The sequence below is a fragment of the Microtus oregoni genome, unplaced genomic scaffold (genome assembly GCF_018167655.1).
Source record: "Microtus oregoni isolate MIOR12 unplaced genomic scaffold, Mior012 000012F_ref0000307, whole genome shotgun sequence".
In the NCBI taxonomy this organism is placed as follows: domain Eukaryota; kingdom Metazoa; phylum Chordata; class Mammalia; order Rodentia; family Cricetidae; genus Microtus; species Microtus oregoni.
In genome coordinates this window covers 682,393-706,823 of record NW_024543071.1, presented here as the reverse complement: position 1 = coordinate 706,823, position 24,431 = coordinate 682,393, and the positions used below count along the sequence as shown (strand labels likewise).

The following is a 24,431-nucleotide window of genomic DNA, read 5'->3' as shown; positions in this document are numbered from 1 at the left end:
TCTCTTCTTTTCATATTCCTGCAAGTTCCATGTTGATAAAGCAAGGGCATTAAATACTATGGAATTTTCTAAGCTGTTTTTGCTTCCCAATTCATACAAATGATCTATTCTAATTCTTTTTTATTTGTGTAAAGATCAATAAAAATCAATAACAAAGTTCGGAAGTCATACATTTTCTATGCTTGCTGCTACTCTGCCATGCGTAGCTCTTCTGCTGCAGCCAAACCACTGTCACCTCCCTGTCTAACACTGAAGGCTCAGCATCCCTACAGCCACACAACTGCTTCACATCAGAAACAGCCGATAGCATGCTTACTCCAGGATGGACCTTCCTTACAATACACCAAGCAAAACAACACGAACAGCAACAAAGGAACATGCTTTGCAGGATCAACATAAATGGAGAGCTTTCCATTTTTTGATAAAATTATTCAATTGGCAACATACCAATTTGGCTACATTATGTAAAACAGTAATTCTTTATGCTTCAATATGTCTTAGGAAGTAGGTATACTGCTATGATGAAATAAGTTTAAAAGTTAAAATATACCTTTGAATGGCAGTCTGTTATATTACATTCACAGGATCTGTTATACAATGGTTCAGGGAAAGGGTAAAACAATAATTTTTTAAAAATTTTTCTTAAAAATATAAATATAAACATCTGAATTTTAAATGTATAAAAACGTTGATTATTCATATTTCAACTGATATCTGCATTTAGTGCTTTAGTAGCCCTAGAACATTTTAACTTTTCTTTAAATAATGGTCTGAGGCATATAGTTTTCATTCTTTTGTAATTGAATGTCTATATTCTAAATAAATGGAAACAATTTTACATATTAAAAAACCTGAATTAATTCATTCCAACATGACAATAATAAAGTCATTACATAAAATCATACTGTTTATGAAAAATAATCTTCCAAAACAAATCCAAAAGTACTTAAGTAACTTTAGTAATTATTGACATTTTAACAATTGTTACAACTTAATTCTTGCATCTGCTTCACTAATCAATTATTATGTGTTTTGAATTAAAGGAAGAAAATCTAACCTCAAAAAATTGTAAATGGGTGAGGGAGAAAGCTGTATCTGAATAGACTCCTCTCCTTCTTTTTTCCGTGTGTGTGTGTGTGTGTGTGTGTGTGTGTGTGTGTATGTGTGTGTGCACGCACACACACATGTTTTTTTTTTTCCTGAGACAGAGTTTCTGTTCAGCTCTGGCTGTCCTGGAGCTAGAATTTAGGGATCCACCTGCCTCTGCCCCCCAAGTGCTGGGATTAAAGGCGTGTACCTGCTGCCAACCACCACCCAGACCTGATTAGCCCTTTCATGACACAACAAATTCTCTTTCTCAGAAGCTTAAGAGATGATTGCTTCTTGAAAATTTGTTGCAATACAAATTAAGTCTCCTGAAACTACCAATGGGTGCATTAAATATTATATGGTGCTCTGATTTACATTCTACTTGGAGTCTTTTTACATATTTACTACCACTGCACATTGGTCACTGGAAAACAATGAATTACATACATCTTCTAACAGCTGACACATTTCAAATACCTAAGTCTTAATAATCAGTCTGGTCTTCATCCACCCATTCTTCAAGTAAACAGGGTGTTCTATAGAAAAGGGTAGTTTCAACACTCGGACCATACTTTGGTGTACAACTAAGCATTTAAATACGAGACCATAGGGACCATTCTTATTTAAACCACCATAGCCACTAGATATGATAAGATAAAGGGATAGCTTATTGAATCTACTCTGAAAAGAAAAAAGGGAGGATATAGATATAAAAAGATAGATTACTGGGGCTGGAGAGATGGCTCAGTGGTTAAGAGCACTGCCTGCTCTTCCAGAGGAGCTGGGATCAGTTCCCAGCACCCACATTGCAGCTCACAACTGTCTTAAGATCCAGTTCCAGGGGATCTGACACCTTCACACCAGTGCACATAAAATAAAGTAAATAAACAATAAGAAATATTTTTTAAAAAATAGATTACTGATTCTACTTTTTAAAAAAAACTATTAATTTTAAATATTTTACATTGGGTTATATTTTTGTATATTATATACAAATTTTATATATGAAGATAAATTTTGTATATGGAGATTAATTGTTAAAACATATTATTTCAGAGAAGAGGCTAAAATTTTAGAACAACAGAAAAAAACAAAAGAACTTGAGACTTCCCAAGATCAAATTCTTGGTGAGGGCACTTATGTTGACCAACAGGTTAAAGCTCTTTATGATGAACAAATCTTGTCCCTATGCCACAAAACAGCCTTAAATGCCTGGGACATGATTCAAGAACCAGGAAAAAGAATTTAATCATAGCCGGGCAGTGGTGGCGCACGCCTTTAATCCCAGCACTGGGGAGGCAGAGGCAGGCGGATCTCTGTGAGTTCGAGACCAGCCTGGTCTACAAGAGTTAGTTCCAGGACAGGCTCCAAAACCACAGAGAAACCCTGTCTCGAAAAAACCAAAAAAAAAAAAAAAAAAAAAAAAAGAATTTAATCATATACCAGGGTTAAACAGGGCCAGAGACAACCCTTTAGGAACTTTTAAAAATGTAATGTATAATTAAGAAATACAGGTTAGTAGATAATCATCTATAATAGTCAAGCTTATAGTCATGTTTGTTAGGTTTTCTAGATATATAGAGATATATTTCAGTTAGGTAGGTATTCTTCAAATCTTTCAGAGACCTTCAGAATATGGCATTTAAAATGTTTTAAGACCTTAGGACTTTTCATGACAATAAGACACATCTGCTCCTGGCAGCACCAATCTACTTCAAGAGGAAGATGGGCATCAAAGAGACTCCTTATGAAGTTGGTTAACCATTTGGGCAAGAAACTGCTCTTGTCTGGACTGCATGATCAACTGGACATGCAGGACCCACAGAGAAATGACTGCTGAACTCGCCTAAAGGTCTTCTGGGGTTCCTGCTTCATGAAAAAATAGAAAAAGTCTGCTAGACATTCTGCAGGACACAGAAGAAAGTGACTGACAAATTGCCAATATAGGTGGAACTGTCTTTGAAATTTCCTGTTTCGTGGAAAAGTCTGCCAGATACTATGGGCCTGTTGGCTGAAGATGGATGCCCCAACAGTACAGAAGAACTTTGGGTGACTGTCCAGGCAGGGAGATGTCTCTGTCAATTCTAGGGTTCTGGAAGTTGCATACAATGCACTTCCTGTTTATTTAGGTAATATTAAATCCTGTTGTGGTCTTTGATGGAGTTGAAGAATAGATAGTTATGGTTTTCCTTAGTTATGATAAAAGATAAAATAGATATAAATATTGTAACTGTAATTCTTGACTGATACCTGTTTTGTTATATGTAATTTTACTATGTTAAAACCTTCCTTTTTCTTTAAATATAAAAGGGGAGGTGATATGTGATTCCCCTCTGTATGCATTGCTTAATAAAGGAACTGCTTTGGCCCATAGCAGAGCTATAGAAGACAGATCCACTGCTAGGTGGGGAAAACGAAACTGAATGCTGGGTTAAGAAGGGAGAAGTCAGTGAGAAGCCATGTAGCCCTGCCAGAGCTAGATATAATTTTACCTGGTAAGCCATTGCCACAAGGCAATATACAGATTAATAGAAATGGGTTAAATTAATATGTAAGAGTTAGTGAATAAGAAGCTAGAACTAATATGCCAAGCAGTGATTTAATTAATACAGTTTCTGTGTGATTATTTTGGGATCAAGCAGCAGGAACAACTAAGCGGCCTCCTTCAACACCATATTCCAGTCCTGCACAAGAGCTACAAGAACTCTTAGCCACCAAACCATTTCTCCAGCCCAATAATTTTATTACCTAAAACCTTCAGTCTAGTAAGGAAAAAACTATACTGGAAGTAAAGAGGTTATTTATTTATTTATTGGTTCTTAAGGCACACTGTATACTTCAGCAGAATTAAAAATCAAGATATTTAATTTTTTTACTTTTTATTTTTGCTAAGACAGCTGTAAGCAACCAGTTGGATTGTACTGCCACCCACTGGGGAAAAAGCAAATAGCAATGCAACGCCTGCCCAGATCTTAACACCAAGAAGACATGGCTGACCTTTAATGGCAGTTGGGTAAGAAAAATATAACTTATACAATATACAATAAAGTAATATAAGCTGGTGTTTGTACAGCCTGAATAAAGTTAAGACTAATTATGGCTTACTTTCCACTAATTTCATTATTTATTGGTTTGTCAAATATAGTATCTACAAACCAAGATATATTTAGCTTAAAAGGTACCAAAATTACTATTTTTTAAAAAAAATTAATATCTTAAGTATACCCAGTCAACTTCACTTTAATTAAAACAGCTGATAAACACTTCCATAAAGTACTGTTTAGTGGGGCTGGAGATATGGCTCAGCAGTTAAGAACACTGACTGCTCTTCCCAAAGACCCAAGTTCAATGCCTAGCACCCACATGGCAGTTCACAACTATCTGTAACTCCCAAGATCTGACACCCTCATACAGACATACATGCATGCAAAACACCAATGCACATAAAATATAAAGAAATAAATGTAAAGTGCTGTTTAGAGATTTAAGAATGAGAACTTATACCATTTTCCTCCCCCTGCTCTACTTTGGCTACTCCTTACCAGGACCTGAATGCAGCATTACCTGTGCTGTTTCCCCCATTTTAAGGTTTTTGTCTTTCCCTAAAAACAGTCTCTGCTTAAACAGCTAAGTGGGTAAGATACAGTAAAAGCTCCAACTGATTGAAAGCGAGCAACTGTTAAAGGTTAAACAGAACTTTGCAAAACTAAGCAGGCCAGGAGTGGTAAGGCACATCTCTGCCCTTCAGTTCCAGCACGGGGGAGGTAGCCTTGTCTACACAGCAAGTTCCAGATCAGCCAGGGCTACATATTAACACCCTGTCTCGGCAACAAACAACAAAAACAAAACTAAGTTGGTAAAACAATTTTCTGTATATAACTAGTTCCATTCATTTGAGAATCAAAAAAAAAAAAAACCCTAAAAATTCAATACTCCAGTGATATAGAAAAAAAAGGAGGGGGGAACCCTGAATTTCTTTATATTTAAAAGAGACAGAAGTTATAGGAAGAGGGATATAAAAAAATGGGCAGGATAAACTGTCACAATCTCAAATAGAAACTATAGACAAGAATCAAGTGAAGCAACAAATGAGAAGACTGAATGGGTTCAGTTATTTGTTTTACCAATTCAACAACGAGCAACTTCTTAAGTTACTGAAGGGGTAGAAAAGACACTATTCCAAACTGAAAGGTGTATGTGGGAGTGTGAGGTCTGTGTTTTACAACAGTATGTTAGATTATGCTACTTTACAAAAATATTTAGGTTTGATAGACTAATAATATTAAAATCTGAAAACTATATTCTCTATTTTTTAGGTCAACACCAAAAATAAATATGGAATGCTATTTCACACAGCACTTCTGAGTCTCTCCAACAGAATGCACCTTTATTTTTATGTTCCCTGGTGTTTTGCCTGAATGTATGACTGTGTGAGGGTGCCAGAAGCCCTCAAACTGGAGTTACTGACAGGTGTGAGCTGCCATGTGGGTGCTGGGAATTGAGCCTGGTCCCCTGGAAGAACACACAGTGCTCTCAACTGCTGAACCATCTCTCCAAGACCCACAACATACCTTTAAACTTGGATAAATAAGTCAAACCAGTACCTATTTTAAGATGTCCTTGACAGAGGATGATGCCCTGTGGCTTCAACCCATTGATCTGTCAATGCAATGTTCAATCTTTGCTTATCTGCCAAATGCAACTCAGACCACAATACTGCTCTGGCTCAAGAACTTAAAAACCAGGTTGGCAAATAACATGCCCCACCCAAACACAATGGCCTGCCCTGTAAGACTTGCCATATTCCGGTTATCACGAAAACTACCTAAACACCTAGAGAACATGAGGATCAATTATCAAAGAGTAATCGTGATACCTTCCCCATTGGTACAGGTCAAAAATCAGCTGATGAGCATTCACTCAAGTGTCTGAGTACGGTTGTGCCTGATACTAAGGTTATCAAGAACAATGGCAATGGGTTTCTGATCCTACTGCACGTACTGGCTTTGGGGGAGCCTAGGCAGTTTGGATGCTCACCTTACTAAACCTGGATGGAGGTAGGCGGTCCTTGGACTTCCCACAGGTCAGGGAACCCTGATTGCTCTTCGAGCTGATGAGGGAAGGGGACTTGATCGGGGGAGGGGGAGGGAAATGGGAGGCGGTGGTGGGGAGGAGGCAGAAATCCTTAATAAATAAATAAATTTAAAAAAAAAAAAAAGAGAGAGAAGCAGGACAGAGTCCTTGCCTCCCAGAAGAGCCAGAGAAGTAGCCGGACTTGAATACAAAGACAGCAACACAGCTGCAGCCCTAACAAGCTTGTTACTGCGAAGAGGCTAAGAGTCCATAAACAAATGCCAACTGTCTGCTTTGTTCTGTTCTGTACTGTCTTGAGAGCTAGACAAGAGTTCCAGGAAGGCTGTCTGTCCATAGGTGAACAGAAATGAATGTAATACTGAGAAAAGGCAGCTTTGCAAGGCAGGAAGCAGAAGGGGAAAAAAAGGATCTTAAAACTTAGTGTAAACTTAGGTATCACAGATATTTCAATAAGGATATTTCACCTTAATGTTGAAAATCTGACAAGATGATTTGAACACATTTAATGAAAGGGTCTACAACTGAGGAGCGACAAAGCTGGAACCAGGGTCTGAGGTCCCCACATTGTTACCTACTTTACCTAGCTATTTAAAACTGGTTACCATCTTCCAACAGAAGTCAATTAAAGACTGGCGGGTTGGTGTGTGTGTGTGTGAATGGGGTGTGTGTGTGTGTGTGTGTGTGTGTGGTGTGTGTGTGTGTATACGCGTGTGTGTATGGTGTGTGTGTTGTATCGTATGTGGGTGTGTATGGTGTGTGTGTGGTGTGCGTGTGTATGTGCATGCCCAGAAGTCAAGGCAGAAGGATCACTAGTGGTCTGACACAATTCTAATTCAGCAGGTGTTTGTTAGATGAAGCCCAGATGAAGACTGTCAAGAGCTAGTTCAGTTCACTGGGGAAGCACTTGCTTAGCATGCACAAGACCAGAGAATATGATACCCAGGACATCAAGAAAAAAAGAATTTAAAGAAAATAATGTTTTTTAAACTAATGAGATGTGTATTGACTCTAAAAATAAACTCTTTTGGGTTTTCATGATATACACCTTTACATTTACTGACAGTCTTTTAAATACTAAAAAGAGCACAACACCTTTATCTTGCTTTAATCTTTAATAAGTCCTTCCTAATAGGAAGTTAAAAATTTAGTTTTGTAAAATGCTGCATTAGCTGGGTGAGGAAAAACAAACTCTGACAGATATGACTAAAATTTGGGAATACCAGTACCAGTATCAGTCAAAAGCTGGATAAATAAACTTAGGTACAACAAGTAAGAGAGAACAATCAGCAAAACACTTGTAAAAGGACAGTGACAGAAAACAGAGGAATGGCAAGTCACAGGACAGACAGACCAGAGCAGCAAGTTGCCTTTAGGGAGAATTTGGGGAGAAAGGAGAGTCCAGAATTAAAAGCAAACTATTTAAGGCACAATAAACTTCTACAACTGACATATGATATATAGGCAGTAAATATCTGTTAATTATTATGGTATATTCAGTTACAAAAAGATGGAGAAAACAACAGGCGAAGGTGTGTATTTTATAGAATGTAGCTCTGTTGATAATTAAGGGGAAAAAAGGAAAACAACAAAACAAACTTTGGGCCAAGCAGGCGGCTCAGGATGCAAAGATGAGAAGATGCCCGACACCACACATCCTGACCCGCACAGCGGACACTCCACGGCACATATGCACGCTGCCCCCAAACACAAAGATAAAATGTGGGAGACAAAACAAAACAAGGTAAGTGAGAAACAGTATCAGACACAAAGCGTACTATTGGAGCTGTTCCTCACCTTGGAGGGAACCCTGGTCACCTACTGTGAGTGAGTTTTGTAGGTCCTGTTAACTTCTACACCAGAATCCAAGTGTGGCCTGGCTCTTGCCCAAAGCTAGTGACTGAGGCCAGGCACTCCACTCAGGGTGTTACCTAACAGCATCATCCGCAAGGGTTTGTCAATAGCTTTAGTTGTTCATACAACAAGGGTTAGAAACTCGGAGGCAAACCACTCACACTTGAAAGATAATACAAATTCAAAAAAGAAGTTAAAATATATTGGATCTATTTTTTTTAATTTCACCAGATAGTAAAGTTAACAGAGAAAAAACATTATTTTAAATAAAAAAAATGCTGACATTGTGGTATCAGTTATAAACTGAAATATATTCCAAATAAAACGTTCCATAATTTGTCAAATTTTCAAATATTTTTTCTAAAGATTAGACCATTTAGCCAGTTATCCAACTAGAAAAGTATAAACTTGTGTGGTAAATCAAATTAACAAGATCCCAACTGTTCATGAGACAGCCTAGTTCCACCAGACACACTAAAGCAACAAATCCTGATGCACTCAGCTCCTTACCTGCAGCTCCTTGGAGACTCGTTCTAAGTGACTGGTTATCTTCTTAATCAGGTCACTGTACATCTGTTCCGAGTGCTGCTGGCACACACACTTATATACACAGCTGCAAGAAGGAACAGGCACAGACACCAAGTCAATGAAGAAGCATTCCCGGCAATCTAATGTTAAAGTACACTTTCAAAATACAACTCAACTTATAACAGGTGATCAACCAAAAACAAAGAAAAATCTACCCTCCCCATTCAGTGTTCTGATGGAAAGGACACTGTCAATTAACTTCACATGACCTGGATAGTACACGTGAAATAGGCATGAGATAATCCAAAATGAGGATCTGAATGTACTAACTCCTTGTAAGTCAGCTTTTCTCTCTTTTTTAAAATACTTGTCAAAATGAGAAAGAGAATGATAACTAAAAGAGAGACGGTTTCTGACTTACAAAGGTGTTTGCAATACGTCCTCCTGTACACCAGTTGTGGGGAATGACATAGCTGTCACTTCTTCCTGTCACTGTGCTGATCTCATTTCCCACCCCAGTTCCTAATCTACTGTTTCCATTGACTAAGAGCTAGGTACAGTTAGAGCTGATGTCAGTCAGCATCAACAGGGCTAACTAGGATCTCCCAAACAGAATTGATGTCAGTCAACATCAACAAGGCTAACTAGGATCTCCTAAAAGCCATGTATTTTTACAGCAGACATTCCACTAGCTTCTCTCACTGGCCCTGGAGGTTTTTCATTGTATATGACAGAGACAGGCAAGCAGAGGTGGAAGTTAATAGTGTGGTCTACTAGATCTATCCTGACATGAAAACCACTTCTGAACGGAACATCCAGTTCACCAGTGTGGAGAATATACACGTCCAACGTCATCTAATATACTTTATATATCACATTCATGTTGTCAGCAATCAAAATCCATCCAAACCCACACAAATTAAATAGTCACTTACCTGTAAATCTGTTCATAGGATATAGGTATATAGTCGCCAGGACTCTGGGTTAAAAGTTGGTCTATGGCACCATCTAATTTTGGCCAGTATGTGCTCTTATAATCTTCGATTGTTATGACATTCATCACTACAAATAGAAGTAAAATAAACATTATTATGCACCACACAGAAATACAAATCATAGCAAGTGTATACACATTCAAAATCTGTCCTTCCATTACTTACCCAACCTCTATCAGTTTTTAAACAGAAGAGAAAGTTGGAAGATGGAGGCAGAGGCAGACAGGTATCTGAGTTCCAGGAAGCCTGATCTACATAGTGAGCTCTGAGACAGTGCAGTGACACTGTCTCAAAAAAAGATGGGGGAACTGAGGGGGAGACAGGAGAAAGAGAGAGATGAGATGGGGAAGAAAATGAGCAGAAGAGAGAGTGAAAGCACAAACACACAAACACACACACACACACACACACACACACACGAACTAGTCAGGAATGTTAAGCAGTCATTGGCTGCTTTCCCAATATGCTATAAGCTTCTATCATCAGTGAAGCATTCTCAAAAATATCCTGACCCTCAAATACATATTGTCACAATTATGTGACATAATGAGCCATCAATGAACTACAAGAAGGTTCCAGGAACTATAGCCTTTCATAATTAATCTTTATAGACATCCCTGGGGGGGGGTCTATCTAATAACCACAGGGCTGGAGATTTAAACAACACTGTAGTCCCAAAAGAGGATCCCACAAAATGTACTGACATTTACAGTATCACAGTGCCGTACCTAGAATTCGACAAGACCAAGGAAAAAAAGACAATGACCTAGAGACCTTACACTGAAGGGTCACTTCATTTCAATGGACAAACTCAAACCCTCATCACAAATCCTTTCAAGGCCTTAGCAAGCTGTTCCTAAGTTCAGGGGTAACACATGCTTTACAATAAGATGCTAAAGTTAAATAGTTACCTAAGGATTTCTAGATACCCAAGAAGATAAGAGGTAACAACTTCCAGATCAAGTATTTTACTGCTCATTTTGCCAAAACCTGGGAAGCAAGGAAGTTAACTGGCTTCCTCCAGAATACATGGCTAATTCCAGACAAAGAGGCCAGGCCAGGAAAAGCCTTATCATATTCCTAACGTCTAACCTTAGCCATTAAGGATATATATAAAATACACCACTGCTATCATTATTATTCAATTTCCTATAAATCATTTTACTTTTAGTGCCATAAAATACAAGCCAAAGGGCACTTAAAGAATGACTTGCTGACTCTTAAGACAACATGGTAGATTTTTTTTTCCCTTTTTGAGACAGGGTCTCATGTAGCCCTCAAACTCCAATGTAGCCACGGATGAACTTCAACTCCTGCTCTTTCTGCCTCTACCTCCCAAGAGCGGGACTATAGCTTATGCCAACACATTCAGTTTTAGTATACCATTAACATTAAGTACATTTTGTAAATAAGGCTCAGTATAATACTCGTCTAGTATATAAGAAGCCCTGGGTCTAGTTACTAAAACTATGTGGTTGAGGGCAGTGCTAAATAAATGTAAGAAGCCATAATCAAAAAAGTCTCCATATTTGTAAGAGTTCCGTGCATATAATATTAACTTACTTAGGTGAAACTGTGAGGATAAAAACATATCACTGATTGCCAGAGATTTGTCAATAAGGAAAAGGCATATCTACAAAGGGCCAACAGGGAGATTGCTAGGGCAATGAGGTGCTTTGTATGGAATTGAAATAACAATATACCACTCTATCTGTGTCAGAACCAAAGGAACTGTGCACCATACAATGAATCAACAAGGCTATAGGTTACAGAGGCAGAAATGAAATGGAAACCTGACAAGTCTAATGACAAATGAATCACAGAGACAACAATAAAGGGTAGAGGTTTGCCTAGCATGTATTAGACCCTGGGTTCGAATCTCCACACTGGGGGGGGTGGCAATTCTCCTAAAGACTTAATATTATAAATCTCCTTTTAGGAAATTTAACTCAGTGGCTGACAACTCACCTAACATGTATGAGGCAAATTCAATACCTATTACTTCTGATTAGAAAAAAAAAAGTGTCTCATATTAAAGCCTGACATAGTGGTGCACACCTGCAGGCTAAGGAAGGGGGATAGCCAAACTGCATAGTATGCATAAAGCCAGCCTGGAATGCATGCTGAAAAATTCCATCAAGGAAGGAAGGATGGAGGAAGGGAGGGAGAAAAGGAGAGAGGGATGAAGGGAGAGAAAAGAATGAAAAGCAAATAAACCAGAAGGTGTGAGTTCACAAAGAGACATTCCAATTCAAAATAAAACTTGTGTGATTCTCCAAACAACTGCCACAAAGATGAAACCTCAAAATACTTACAGGGAAGATATCAAACTCACAACCAGACTCCTATTGCAAAGGTAGTTAAACTGACCCTTACTATAACCAAATGAAACTAAGTTTAGAGCACAAACAGCTGGAACCTAGGGTTTGGGAGATACTATACAGCTGTCAAGAACTAGCAAACTACTAGAAATGTGTCGTTCATGGCAGGCACTTTCATTAACCAAATAACTTATTAAAACTTGACAAAAGTCAGGAGTAGTGGCACATGTCTTTCATCCCAGCACTCCAGAGGCAGAGGTAGGCGAGTTCAAGGCCAAACTGGTCTACAGAGCGAGTTCCAGGACAGCCAGGACTAAAGAGAAATCCTGCCTGAGAGCAGGGAACAGAAGGTGTTGCTTTAACACCAATACTACTGGCAAGAAATTAAAAGCTAGAGCCCCAACTCTGAACTGCTGATGGGCAGTCAAAGTCTGTGAAGTGGACTAACAAAGTAAGTGTTTACTGGAGAAACAATCCTAGGCATACTATTTGCTGTTTAGAATTCCATTTCACATGGGGTCCTACTCCCTAATCTTTTCGCAATGACTTCTTGTGCTTTTGTCCGGCTGGTATAGCTACTGCAGAGACTGATCATTACACTCCAACAGTGACTCTCAAAGCCTGGTTACTTAACAGGGAACATCATGGGGAAGGCAGTTTGTCATAGGAACTGTGAGACTTCACTTGTCCTACTTAGTTAGGGTTTCTATTGCTGCTACGAAACACCATGACCAAAAGGCAAGTTGGGGAAGAAAGTGTTTTATTCAGCTTACACTTCCACGGTGCTGTTCACCACTGAAGGAAGTCAGGACAGAAACTCAAATAGGACAGAAGCTGATGCAGAGGTCGTAGGGGGTGATCCTTACTGACTTGCTTCCTGGCTTGCTCAGCCTGCTTTCTTACATAAACTAGGACCACCAGTCCAGGGACGGCATCACTCACAGTGGGCTGGGCCCTCCCCCAATGATCACTAATTGAAAAATTGCCTCTCATGGAGGCATTTCCTCAACTGAGGCTTCTTCCTTCCTGATGACTTTAGCTTATGGCAAGTTGACACAGAAAACCAGCCAGTACACCACCTTAGACCTGATCAGAACTCTGGAGTCAGAAGAGACCCTAGAATCTGTTCCATATTCTCTTCCCAAACGACCCTCAAGACTGCTCAAGTTTGAGAACCACTGGCCCACATACACAGTATAATGTAGCTAGAGAAGGTAACATTCATTTTCTTCTCTGGATTGCTAGTAAGGGGTCTGTCATCTTTGCACTGTGGTCAATGAAATGTATAAATATATCAAAGACAATATTGAAAGAGCAGGCAGAAGTGCTTTCATGCAAACTCACCAAAGTTCCACATGGTACCCCTATTCCCCATCAAGAGAGTTAGCTTATAGTATTGATTCTCTGACTTGCTAATGACAATTTTAAAATAAGCCAAGCTTAGCAAACTAAATTACATCTGAAACATAGTTGGTTTTTTAATTAACTATTGGTGTAGGAAGTCCTTCTGTATATATGTTGCTTTTATTGGTTAATGAATAAAGAAACTGCCTTCGTTTGTGATAGGGCAGAGTAGAGCTAGGCAGGGGAACTAAACTGAATGCTCGGAGAAAAGAAAGCGGAATCGAAGAGAAGCCAGGTAGCCCCACTGGAGACAGAGACTGTATGGAACTTTACCGGGTAAGCCACAGCCACGTGGCAATAAACAGATTAATTTAAATTGGTTAACTAAAGATATAGGAACTAGCTAGCAATACACTTAAGTGATTGGCCAAGCAGTGACTTAAATAATATAGTTTCTGAGTCATTATTTTGTGGTCTGGACAGCCGCGAATGAACAAGCAGCCTTCCACAACAAACTAAGGATTAGGTACACTAAGGCTATTTGTGACAGAGACACACATCTGCTCCTGGCAGTACTAATTTACTACAAAAAAAGATGATGGGCATCGAAGAACCTCTATATAGCTTGCTTTTGTTGTGACAAAGCCAGTCATTTGGAAAAGAAACTACCTTCACCTTGACTGCTGACAGTATAGTGTTCAAATTGGACAAGCAGGACACAAAAAAAAGCAACTGCCAAATTTTGCCTAGACAAGATAGGACAGTCCTTCAAAATTCCCGCTTCATATAAAAGTCTGTTAGCTATTAGGCCCATAGGCCAAAGTTGGATGCCCCATCATTACAGAGGAACCCTGGGGTGACTGTCCAGACAGCCAGATGTCTGTCGTTTCTTAGTTTTGGAAGTTGCTTGCTCTGAACTTCCTGTTTACTCAGATAATATTATATTCTCCCCAGGTCTCTGATGGGGTTGAAGATTAGATAGTTATGTTATAGTTTTTCTTAGTTATGATGAAAAGCAAATTAGGTACAAAACTTTGGACTTACCAAGATATGATAGATAATATTTTCTCTGAATTTGCCAAAAACAAATGGACTGGACATTGTGAACATAATTCTTACTTGAAAATTTTTCCTATTGTATGTAATTTTACTCTATTAGAATTAAAACTTTTGCTTTTTATTTAAACAAAGGGGGAATTTTGTGGCATATTTGCACACTGTGTGAAGATGTGTCACTGTGACTGATTTAATAAAGAACTAAATGGACAATAAGCAGGAAGAGGTTAGGCAGAATTACCAGGAACACAGAGGATTCTAGGAAGAAGGCAGAGTTGCCAGGCAGACACAGAGGGCACAGGATGGGCAGTACAGAATGAAGGTAACCAAGCCTCATAAAAGAACATAGATTAAAAGATACAGGTTAATTTAAGTTAAAAGAACTAGTTAGGAACAAGCCTAAGCTAAGGCTGAGCTTTCATAATTAATAGTAAGTCTCTGGTTTGTTTGAGCTGGCAGCCCAAAGAAAACTCTGTTTACAAATCAGGTGAAATGGGCCAGGGAGAAAGTGGATATTTCTTTAAAAAAAAAAAAAAGCCACCTGTTATCACAGTTTGCTCATCTCAGTAACAAGCCAGTTAATGGCATTACTCAAAACATAGTATCAGACACAGCATTCTGCTCCCTCCATCAAAAGGGGTTGACTGAACTCATTAAAGTACCGGACAGAGGAGCTGAAGGCCAAAAATTACACTTTCAGAGTGGGAAAGAAGTCCTTGGGAATAAGGGGAACAGACGGTCAGAACAAAAACAAGATGATGTATTCTAATAAACGAATGGGAGTATTTAAGAAGCAAAACCCTAGTTGTAAAGGGAAATAATTTTGCTAGGGTGTAGCTTAGTTAGCTGGCAGAAGACTTGCCAGGCAGGCATAAAGCCCTAGGTTTGATCCTCAGCATCACAGAAAGCATTTACTGGATGTGAGGTGAATTCCTCTGACTTCAGCACTCCAGAAACAGGCAGAAGGATCATCTCAAAACAAAAAGAAAATAACTTGACACAGAACCGTAACACTTAGTTGTTACTAGAACTGGCCAGTTTAAAAACAAAAACTATCCATTGTAAATAGTCTGTTCGTGAGGAGAGAAAAGTCTAACTCTGAGCCACCGACTTGGTGATGTTTTGATTTGCCAGTAGAGAAGAGCAGCTATCTGTATCTAGTGAAGCTGCATTTCTTTCTACCCAGACAAATTCTATGAAAAGGCTTTGGGTATTTGGGGACTTCTAAGTTTGGGGATTTGGAGACACTATTGAGAACTTAAAATGTCTACTGTGGATACTTATAAAGTCACTCTTCCCATAGCTTCTGAAGCTATTTTCACATAAACATATTACCAGATAACACTGGCATCTGGTTTTTATTAAGGTCCTCATTAATACATTCCTTGGGTGTTCTACCCTACTCAACTGTCCACAAAGATACACTGGTCTAGATAAGGCTGCAGCAAGTTAGCTTCATGTGAAATGCTCTTCCCGACACTGGAATGTTGTAAATAGCATTTCTGTTCTATTGCTTAGAACCCATTTCTGCAAGAGGAATAGACTAGGAGAGTACAGATGCCCCCAACAGAAGATAGGTTAAGAAACCAACACTCTGTTCCTACAGAACAGTGTTGTGTGTGTCCTACACAACACTGCTCTACAATTCTACCATCACATTTCAACTTGAGACACAGCTGTGTACAAAAGCCCATCGTGACAGCACATGTATGAAATGGTTAGGGTTATCATGACATCTATATGGTACCAACTCCATCTAATTCAAACTCTCACCAAAGTAAAAAAGTATTTAAAATAGGAAATCTGTTCTCAACTACACTAACTACAAGTATCTCACTAATTTAAAATTCTTAATTGTCTCCTAACATTTCAACAGGGTGATCACTCCTTAACACTAAAGCCAAAAATGTCTGAGTTCTGAAGATGAAACAAAGACAGGTGTTGAGGTGAAGCCCTGATGTCGGATGTATATATATATATATATATATATATATATATATATATATATATATGTGCTGCTTTATTGGTTGATGAATAAAACTGTTTCGGCCAATGGCTTAGCAGATTAAACTAGGCAGGAAGTCCAAACAGAGAGAGAGAGAGAGAGAGAGAGAGAGAGAGAGAGAGAAGTTGGAGTTGAGGACAGACATCATGTAGCCACTGAAGGAGATGCCAGAACATTACCAGTAAGCTACAGCCTTGTAGTGATGCATGGATTAATAGAAATGGGTAAAAATTAAGATGTAAGAGCTAGCTAAGAATATGCCTAAACCATTGATCAAACAGTGTTGTAATTAATATAGTTTCTGTGTGATTATTTGGAGCTGGGCAACTGGGAAATGAAAGCACAGTAACTATTTACAAAGCCCCAGAGTAAAAGGAATGTTCAAGTCCAACCAGGAGAAATATACTTCTTCCTGCTCCATTCATCCCCCCTCCCTCCTCAGGATGAAGATCCTTCTCTTGGAAACCGAGCATCCCAGAGAAAGACACTCATGCACTAGCACCTGGCAGTTCTTCAACAGCAGTTCTCCATCCAATCAACCTAAAGTGAAGTCAACACTTAACAACTTAGCAAGGTCCCCTTCAGAGACCTGCTAAAGTCTCTTTCAATTTTAAATATGAATAGACAGTAAAGGATGATCAAATTTCAGACATGAACAAAACAAAAAATGACAAACTTAAGAACAAAGGTAATTCAAAGGATAGAAGAAATCATTTTTTAAAAATCTAGAATTACTATTCTCAAAAGGATACAATTAGAGCTGGTAAATGGCTCAAAGTGCTTACCAACAAGCCTAAGGGCCTGAGTCCAATCCTGGAATCTACCTGGTAAAAGGAGAAAAACAATTCCTGTAAGTTGTCCTCTGACCTCCCACATGTTACCATGCTAACACAAACACACACACAGGGAGTGTTATTTAAAAAAAATAAGATACAATTAAAACCTGTCTTAGCATAGAAGCAATCCAGGTGCTTCTAAAGTTAAAAATACAGCCAAAATCTAATAGAGAGATAAAGAAATCATCAGGGAACTTTCCCAGACCATTAAGAGAAATAGAAGATAAAACCTAGCTAACTGACAGAAAAACTGGAAATTCTACATGACTACTAATAATTCAAGAGAATGAAAGAGAACAGGAAAAATGTAAAGGCAAACAGATACTGACATATTATAACATCCCATAAGCTCCCTCAAAAATGAAAGTCAAAGTAGCATTTGATATCATTCAATGTAGATAGCAAGCTTGAAGTCAAAGATGGAACACTTTAAAAGTTCCAGGAAAAATTTCAGTCAAGATTTCCTGTGGTACACGCCTTTAATTCCAACACTCAGGAAAACAGAGGCAGGCAGATTTCTATGAGTTTGAGGCCAACCTGGTCTACACAAAGAGTTTCAGAACAGTCAGAGCTACATAGTAAGAGACTTGTTGGGGGATGAGGGCGGGAGGGATTCTCCATCTCAACTATCAATTAGGTAAGTATGAATGCAGCCCCCCCCCCTTTTTTTTTAGCTAGGCAAGATCTAACATTCTTATCAGGAACCTACTAGAAGACTTCTTCAAATATGCATACATACCCAGACAGGAATATACCAACGAAAAATGTAGATGCAATCATAGAGGCTGAGGGTGTAACTGAGCAGCAGAGCCCTTGTCTGGCATGTAGGGATCCTAAGTTTGATTTCCACCATCACCAAAACTAAAGAGGGAACGGGGAGAGGAGAAAGGCAGAGTGGGTGTGGCCACTATAATACTTGAGAAGCTGCTGAGTGACAAGTATGCCTTAGCCTTAAGGAACCAAAAGGAAAAAGAGGACTGATAATTTCATAAGCAAAGACCAAGTTAATGGAATGACGCTGTTGACAGGTTTTAAGAATATGTTCAAGCCGCCCATGTTAGCATATGCTTTTAATTCCAGCACTTAAAAGGGAAAGGCAAGCAGCTCTCAGGAACTTCTAGGCCAGCCAGGGCTACAGTGAGAGCCTGTCAAATAAAATAAAATAATAAAATAAAATAGAGTATGTTCAACAAAAGCATGTCAAAGTTCCAGATCAAAGAGAACGTATCTATGTACATTTTTGGTCCTTCAGTGACTATCATGTCTTCTATGAGAGCAGCAAGTGCTCTTAACCACTGAGCCATCTTTACCGCCCCTCCCAATTTGTATTATTTTAATAACAGCAAAGTTTTTTGATGAAACTACTGTTTTAGGATTTCCAATATTCTAAGGTGGGAGAGATAAAAAAGTTCAGGAGTTCAAACCATTCATCCTCTCTTCCTCAACCCAAAATTCTATAGACTTCAAACCCTAAAGACCTCTAAACATCTGAAAACCCCTACTCCAAAGCTTTAATTGTCCAGGCTCCAACTCTTGTCTACAATTATTACAGCTTAAAATGGTCATTGTCTTTCTCCACTCACATTAAGACACAACTTAACCAAGGCACATACTCCTTAACACTGAGTGGAGGAGTCCCTTCCTGTCCAACCACATCTATCTATTCACATTTAATTGTGCCATTCCATCCTTACACCCTGTGCTCCCAAAATAATCATGGGTCACATCTGAGTTCTCCCTCCCTCTCCTTCCTCCCCATGCTATCAAGTATGTACGCAACACTAGCATCTGGTCATAAAGCACCAGCATTATGTCTGTTCATCATCTCACATTAATTTTGTCTCATTCCATGCGCTCACTATCAGAAGCTGAAACACTACTTTGCATAAAGAAACACTTGCTGAATAAAATACCATTCAGATGTCTAATCACCACATCTGTAACTAGGTAATATAAACCTACAGAGGCTAACAGCCACATGTCACCAACACCAGAATGAGACACGAAACCAGTTTATAGTTCTAAGACACACTACAAAAGGCTAAGAAAAACAAACTTCACAAAGTGCCTAACAACCTACAGTGCAATGAGCATGGTTTACAGCTCAGGTACTTTACAAAAGAAGTAAACTGTTTTCTTCAGAGATTTGAAACTAAGCTTTATCATACAAATCAAAAGCAGGTTTCTCTTTATCAATGACATTTTATGTGATACCAGTTTGTAAAAATAAAAAGCAACACGGCAAAGGAAGAGCCCCAATAATATCCTGCAGTTCAGCTAATGGATCACATTCATGTGATGCTTGCCAAACAAAGCCAGTAAGCTAGAAGGTGACAAGTCACACACCACATTCGGAGTCCATCAACCCATTTGCAAACTGGAAGACAGGCCCTGAAAACCAAAGGACAAATTTAAAATTTAGAAAAATCAGTTAATACTTTTCATCAATTCAAAAGTTAAATTTTACTTAATACTAGAAAAAAAAAGTATTTCATTAGGTTCAAATTGAAGTATTATAAATTGCCTTCTCACTTAGGGACAAGAATTATTAGTGATGTGGATTGCTAAGTCTCCTCAGATCAAAGATGCCCACGGTTGCCGTCTGACAACTACACACTCTCATATGTGTGCGTGTGCACATGCACCTATACCCACACCACACCACACAGTCTCTTTATACCTGGACACATCAGCATCAGTTACAGGAAGACCCTTTCACTCATTTAGCCATCATTCAGTTATTATTTGTCCCAGCATACCCTAGTTCATCATGCTTCCTAATATATTCCGGAACTACTCTATTTAACATCTATGGAATGTGAGCAGGTGTAGGCATTCTGATAGAGTCTTACTATGGAATTCTACTGCTGCCACAAAACACCATTACCACTGTTAGGATTCAGGCATTATGCTGGCTCCTGTCACCTGGCAGGATGAACCCAGGCAGTACCCTGGTCAGTCCAGGGTCCTATGACTGCTACGTCACTATGTATATACACAGGTGCAAAAGGTCCCTTTAAGAGACCAGCTCTGCCCATTCCTGCTTTCTCTTTCCACCACTCTTCTGAATAGGTAGGCTAATCCTTGCCTCTTTTTCCTCTTCCTCTTCCTCTCTTACCTCCTCCACTCCCTTTATCTCAATAAAACTCCCACATACATAAGCTCTGCCTGCATGGTGTGTCTGCTCCTCACCTGCTGTGGGCTCTCATGTGCTGTGTGGCCCCTTAGCCAGCCGAGGTCTTTCTTCTGCTGCTTTACAACAACCATAAAGCAAGTAGGGGAGGAAAGTTTAGTCAGCTTAACACTTCGACATTGCTGTTCACCACTGAAATAAGTCAGGACTGGAACTCAAACAAGGCAGGATCCTGGAAGAATGCTCTTTACTGGTTTGCTTCCCTTGGCTTGCTCAGTCTGCTTTCTTATAGAACCTAGGGTTACCAGCCCAGGGATGGCACCATTCACAATGGGCTGGGCCCTCCCCCAGTGATCACTAGGTGAAAAAATGGTTTACAGCTGAATCTCCTAGAGGAATTTCCTCAACTGAGGCTCCTTCCCCTCTGATTAATTTAGCTTGTATCATAAAATGTGCCATTACAGATGGGCTACATCACACAGGCTAATCTAAACAGAAAAGCATCTTTAAAAAACTTGTTTTTCTGTCCCCGCTTTGTCTCTACAAAACAAAATAGGATCTAAAGTAAGCTCTTCTCAATAAAATGACATATGAAGGGCTGCAGCAAATTTCAGCCATTTATACTGCTCAGCTGGAACCTCCAGCTCGCTCCTCCTTGATCATGAAAGCCCCATTCCTCTCTCTCCACAACCCACTCTCTCAGAAAATCTCAGGCAGCTATTTCCTCTGCTGAAGTTGCCAGTAGGCCAAGACCCCGACTAAAGCGGTCAGTTTTTAACCATACTTGGGTACAAACTCAGCATATCACCACCCCCTCACTTACAGGGTATATATGCTCCTTGCTTTAGTTCGGTCACGTGACCTCTCTGGCTCCAATCTCTGGGGCCGGAGAACTCACCCAGGAGTTGTTTTGCTCAAATAAACATGTTCTTTTGCTTTTTCAACTCGGCTTGATCTGGCTTACTGTGTCAGCAGAGAAACCTATTATCAAGTTACACAGAAAACCTATTAAACATAACATGAGCAAGAAAAAGAGAGATATAAACAAAACAACAAAAACCCTTTGTTATATTATGTAAGCCCCTGAGATTTGGAGGTTATTTTCATAAGAAAACTCATTAATTTTAAATGGAAAGTTAAACAAAAAGTTACACTTTCCAAATTAGGTTCTGCCAAGAGAATACACTTTAGCGCAATCTGGAAGGCCAAATCAAAGCCAAGGGCCTTGCAGTACTGCTGATCTTTCTGTAGACACTAACAAACTCCAAATTCCAGGACTTGATCACTAACCTCGGGATGAGACAGGTTACAGAGTTGGTGTAAAAAGGTGACAAGGACAGCAGACCACTCTCTGGAATGGCCACCGACTTCCATCCTTCCAAACTGCCAAATATTCCTAAAGCACCTGAGTTCCTGTCCTCAATTCCCTCTTGCTGTGGATACCACAGTTCCTGCACTGAACTGTGACTGGTAAATGGTGCTACCCAGAGGAAACTGGCTCAAAGGTTCAGAACCAGCTTTGGTTTCCTCTCACAATTGAGTTTCACAGCAGTAATGTCTTGCTACCATTTTAGAAAAAGCTCTAGCAGCACATGGCATGCAGCCACAAAGAGTTAAATTATCACCTGTGGATATATTTTTAAAAAAATTTATAGAAAGCAATCTGGTGGGCTGCTGAGGTAGTGGGGAACTAGAAATACAAGGACTACGACATCTGATCGGAAGACGGTAGTAGGCTCAAGGAGAATGTCCAGTTTATTTTGTCTTAGAGCATGTACGACCTCTGCAAAACCCATAACGGATCTCCTAACCATTAGATTATTTTGTCTCAGAGCATGTGCGACCTCTACAAAACCCATAACGGATCTCCTAACCATTAGCAGCACTAAGCTGACATACAAAAAAAAAAAAAAATTACAGACAGAAAGACATTAATATCATGAAATTACCATATGAATTGAATCCAAAGTCTAAAGGAAAATAAGTACAATACCTGTGATACAGCAGAACCCTGAGTCCCAAAATGAAGCAAACTTGTTGAAAGCCAATCAGTCTGAGAGTGAGCCCATGATGTCTCCAGGCCTCTAGTTATAATCAGACTTCACAGAAGAGCAAGTGCCAAGAGTAATGAAAAAGAGGTGGGTAACCTTCCATAAAAACTGCAGCACCTGACACTGGCAGAAACCTGGGAATGCACTGGGAATGGGCGTGTTACTGAGGACTCCCTCCACTCATCACTCAATTAACAACATCTGGACTTGATGTCTGCCTGCACTCAGTCAGAATTCCCAAGTAAATCTGTATAAGCAGATCAGACACTAAAAATGAAAAGATCAGTAGTGAGCATGCATAGCAATAAAAACTATCTGTGGGCTGACCATGGAGTTCAGCAAACAAACTTGCCCTGCAAGTCTGACACCCTAAATTCAGTCTCCAGAACCCACATAGAGACAGGAGAGAAATAATTCCATAAAGTTATCATCCTCTGGAGCACACACACACTTTTTAGGGAACTATATTTGTATGAAGAACAAAAAAAAAAAAAGGGAAGTGAACAGTGCTTCAGTACAGTACTCATGAGACAGAGCAATCTGTCAGAGGGAACAGGGGATGGGAGTGGGGGAGATAATCTGACAACTCTAAATCCAGGAAGTTCAGAAAGACCAAGGACAAACACTTTTAGAAAAACTAGAAACATCACAGTCAAGCTGCTGATGTTTAAAAAGATAAAGCAGAGCTAGGGATGTGGTGGTTTAGCTTGTAGTGCTTCAAAAAGCCCTGGGTTGGATAATCAGCTGATATAACCTGGGCACAATCCCAGCCCTCCTAGGGTAGAGGCAGGAGTATGAAAAATTCAAGGTCATCCTCAGGTACAAAATCAATATAAAGATGGAGTGGGCCAAAAGAATGGATCAAAGATTTAAAAATATATATTAAAAGTAGCCAGAAAAAAAGGGAAATATCATAAAGAAAGGAACAAAGACTATTCAGACAATCAAGATAAGAAACAGACACTGGAGGAAGGGGGCTCACAACCTTAGTGGACGGTACTGACACAGTCAATGTTCTTTAAGGCTGTGAGCTCTGGTAGGCTGACAATGCGTGGACAATATGCTTAAAGCCCCAAGAACTGTCCTGGGTGGGTAATGAAAAAACCACACATAAAGTTGGTAAGGGGTGAGGATATGAAAGTGGATCGAGAAGTAGTTAGGAGGAAGGAGCAGGAGGTGAATGATAAAAATACATTGAATGCATGTATGAAATTCTCAAAGAATAAAAATTGTAGAGAAACAATGAAGGTCGAGAGAAAATAGAAAGACAGCTTTTAAAATAATAATGGGAAAGGGGTTATAATATAAAATCTATAGCCAGTAAAAAATACTCTTAGAAAACAAAGACTTCTACAGACATGCAAAAGCTGACTAAATCCAAGGTCAACAGAACCACATCTAAAAAAACATTAACAAGCCAGTCGGTGGTTAATCCCAGCACTTAGGAGGCAAAGGTAGGAGAATCTCTTGAGTTCAAGGCTAGCCTGATCCACACAAAGCGAGTTCCAGGGTGTCCAGGACTACACAGAGAAACCCTTCTTCAAAAAACAAAACAAAGCAATAATAATAATAATAATAACAACAACAAAATAAAAAAAGGAAAAGTTTTTATGGAAGTCCAGAACTAAAGAAGAGAAACACAAAGAATAATATAAAAGATTTCTTTCCCAGTTGTCTTAATCTTTGTTCTACTGCTGTGAAGTGACACCATGATCCAGCAATCCTTATAAAGGAAAGCATTTAATGGGGGGCTTGCTTACAGTTTCAGGGGCTTAGCCCATTATCACCATGGTGGAGAGCATGGCTGCAGGTAAGGCATTGGATTGAAACTACTTGAACTAGTTGAAAGCAACATCCTGATCTACCAGCAGAGACAAAGGCTTCTCTGGCCTAGGCTTTTGCCACTGACACAATTCTCACAAGGCCACACTTACTCTAACACGTGTGAGGTAGTCTATGAAAAGACTATGCTTTACTCAAGTTAGATTTTCACAGTGCAACTCTTAGAATGATCACTAAAGAACAAAAAAGGTCAGTGATAAGCCAAACTGAAGACAAATTTCATCAAAACTGAGCAAAACACTTAGATATGCCTTTCCTGAGACTGGAGAATCAGCAAGCAATTCAA

The 24,431-nt window shown here is 39.3% G+C and overlaps 1 protein-coding gene across 5 annotated transcripts in view; it reads right to left on the bottom strand.

The window, feature by feature from the left end:
• The window catches only part of Cacul1 (CDK2 associated cullin domain 1), a 59,559-nt gene that overhangs the window by 30,237 nt on the left and 4,891 nt on the right, over positions 1–24,431 (bottom strand). For 3 of the 5 annotated variants that reach the window (XM_041661214.1, XM_041661212.1, XM_041661210.1), the window contains exons 2-4: positions 17,069–17,107; positions 9,498–9,624; positions 8,545–8,647 (exon numbers count right to left, since the gene is read on the bottom strand). In XM_041661214.1, the coding sequence (XP_041517148.1) occupies positions 8,545–8,647; positions 9,498–9,624; positions 17,069–17,107 (269 nt within the window). The remainder of the gene's footprint in view (positions 1–8,544; positions 8,648–9,497; positions 9,625–17,068; positions 17,108–24,431) is intronic. The other 2 variants (XM_041661213.1, XM_041661211.1) reach the window with 1 other exon arrangement.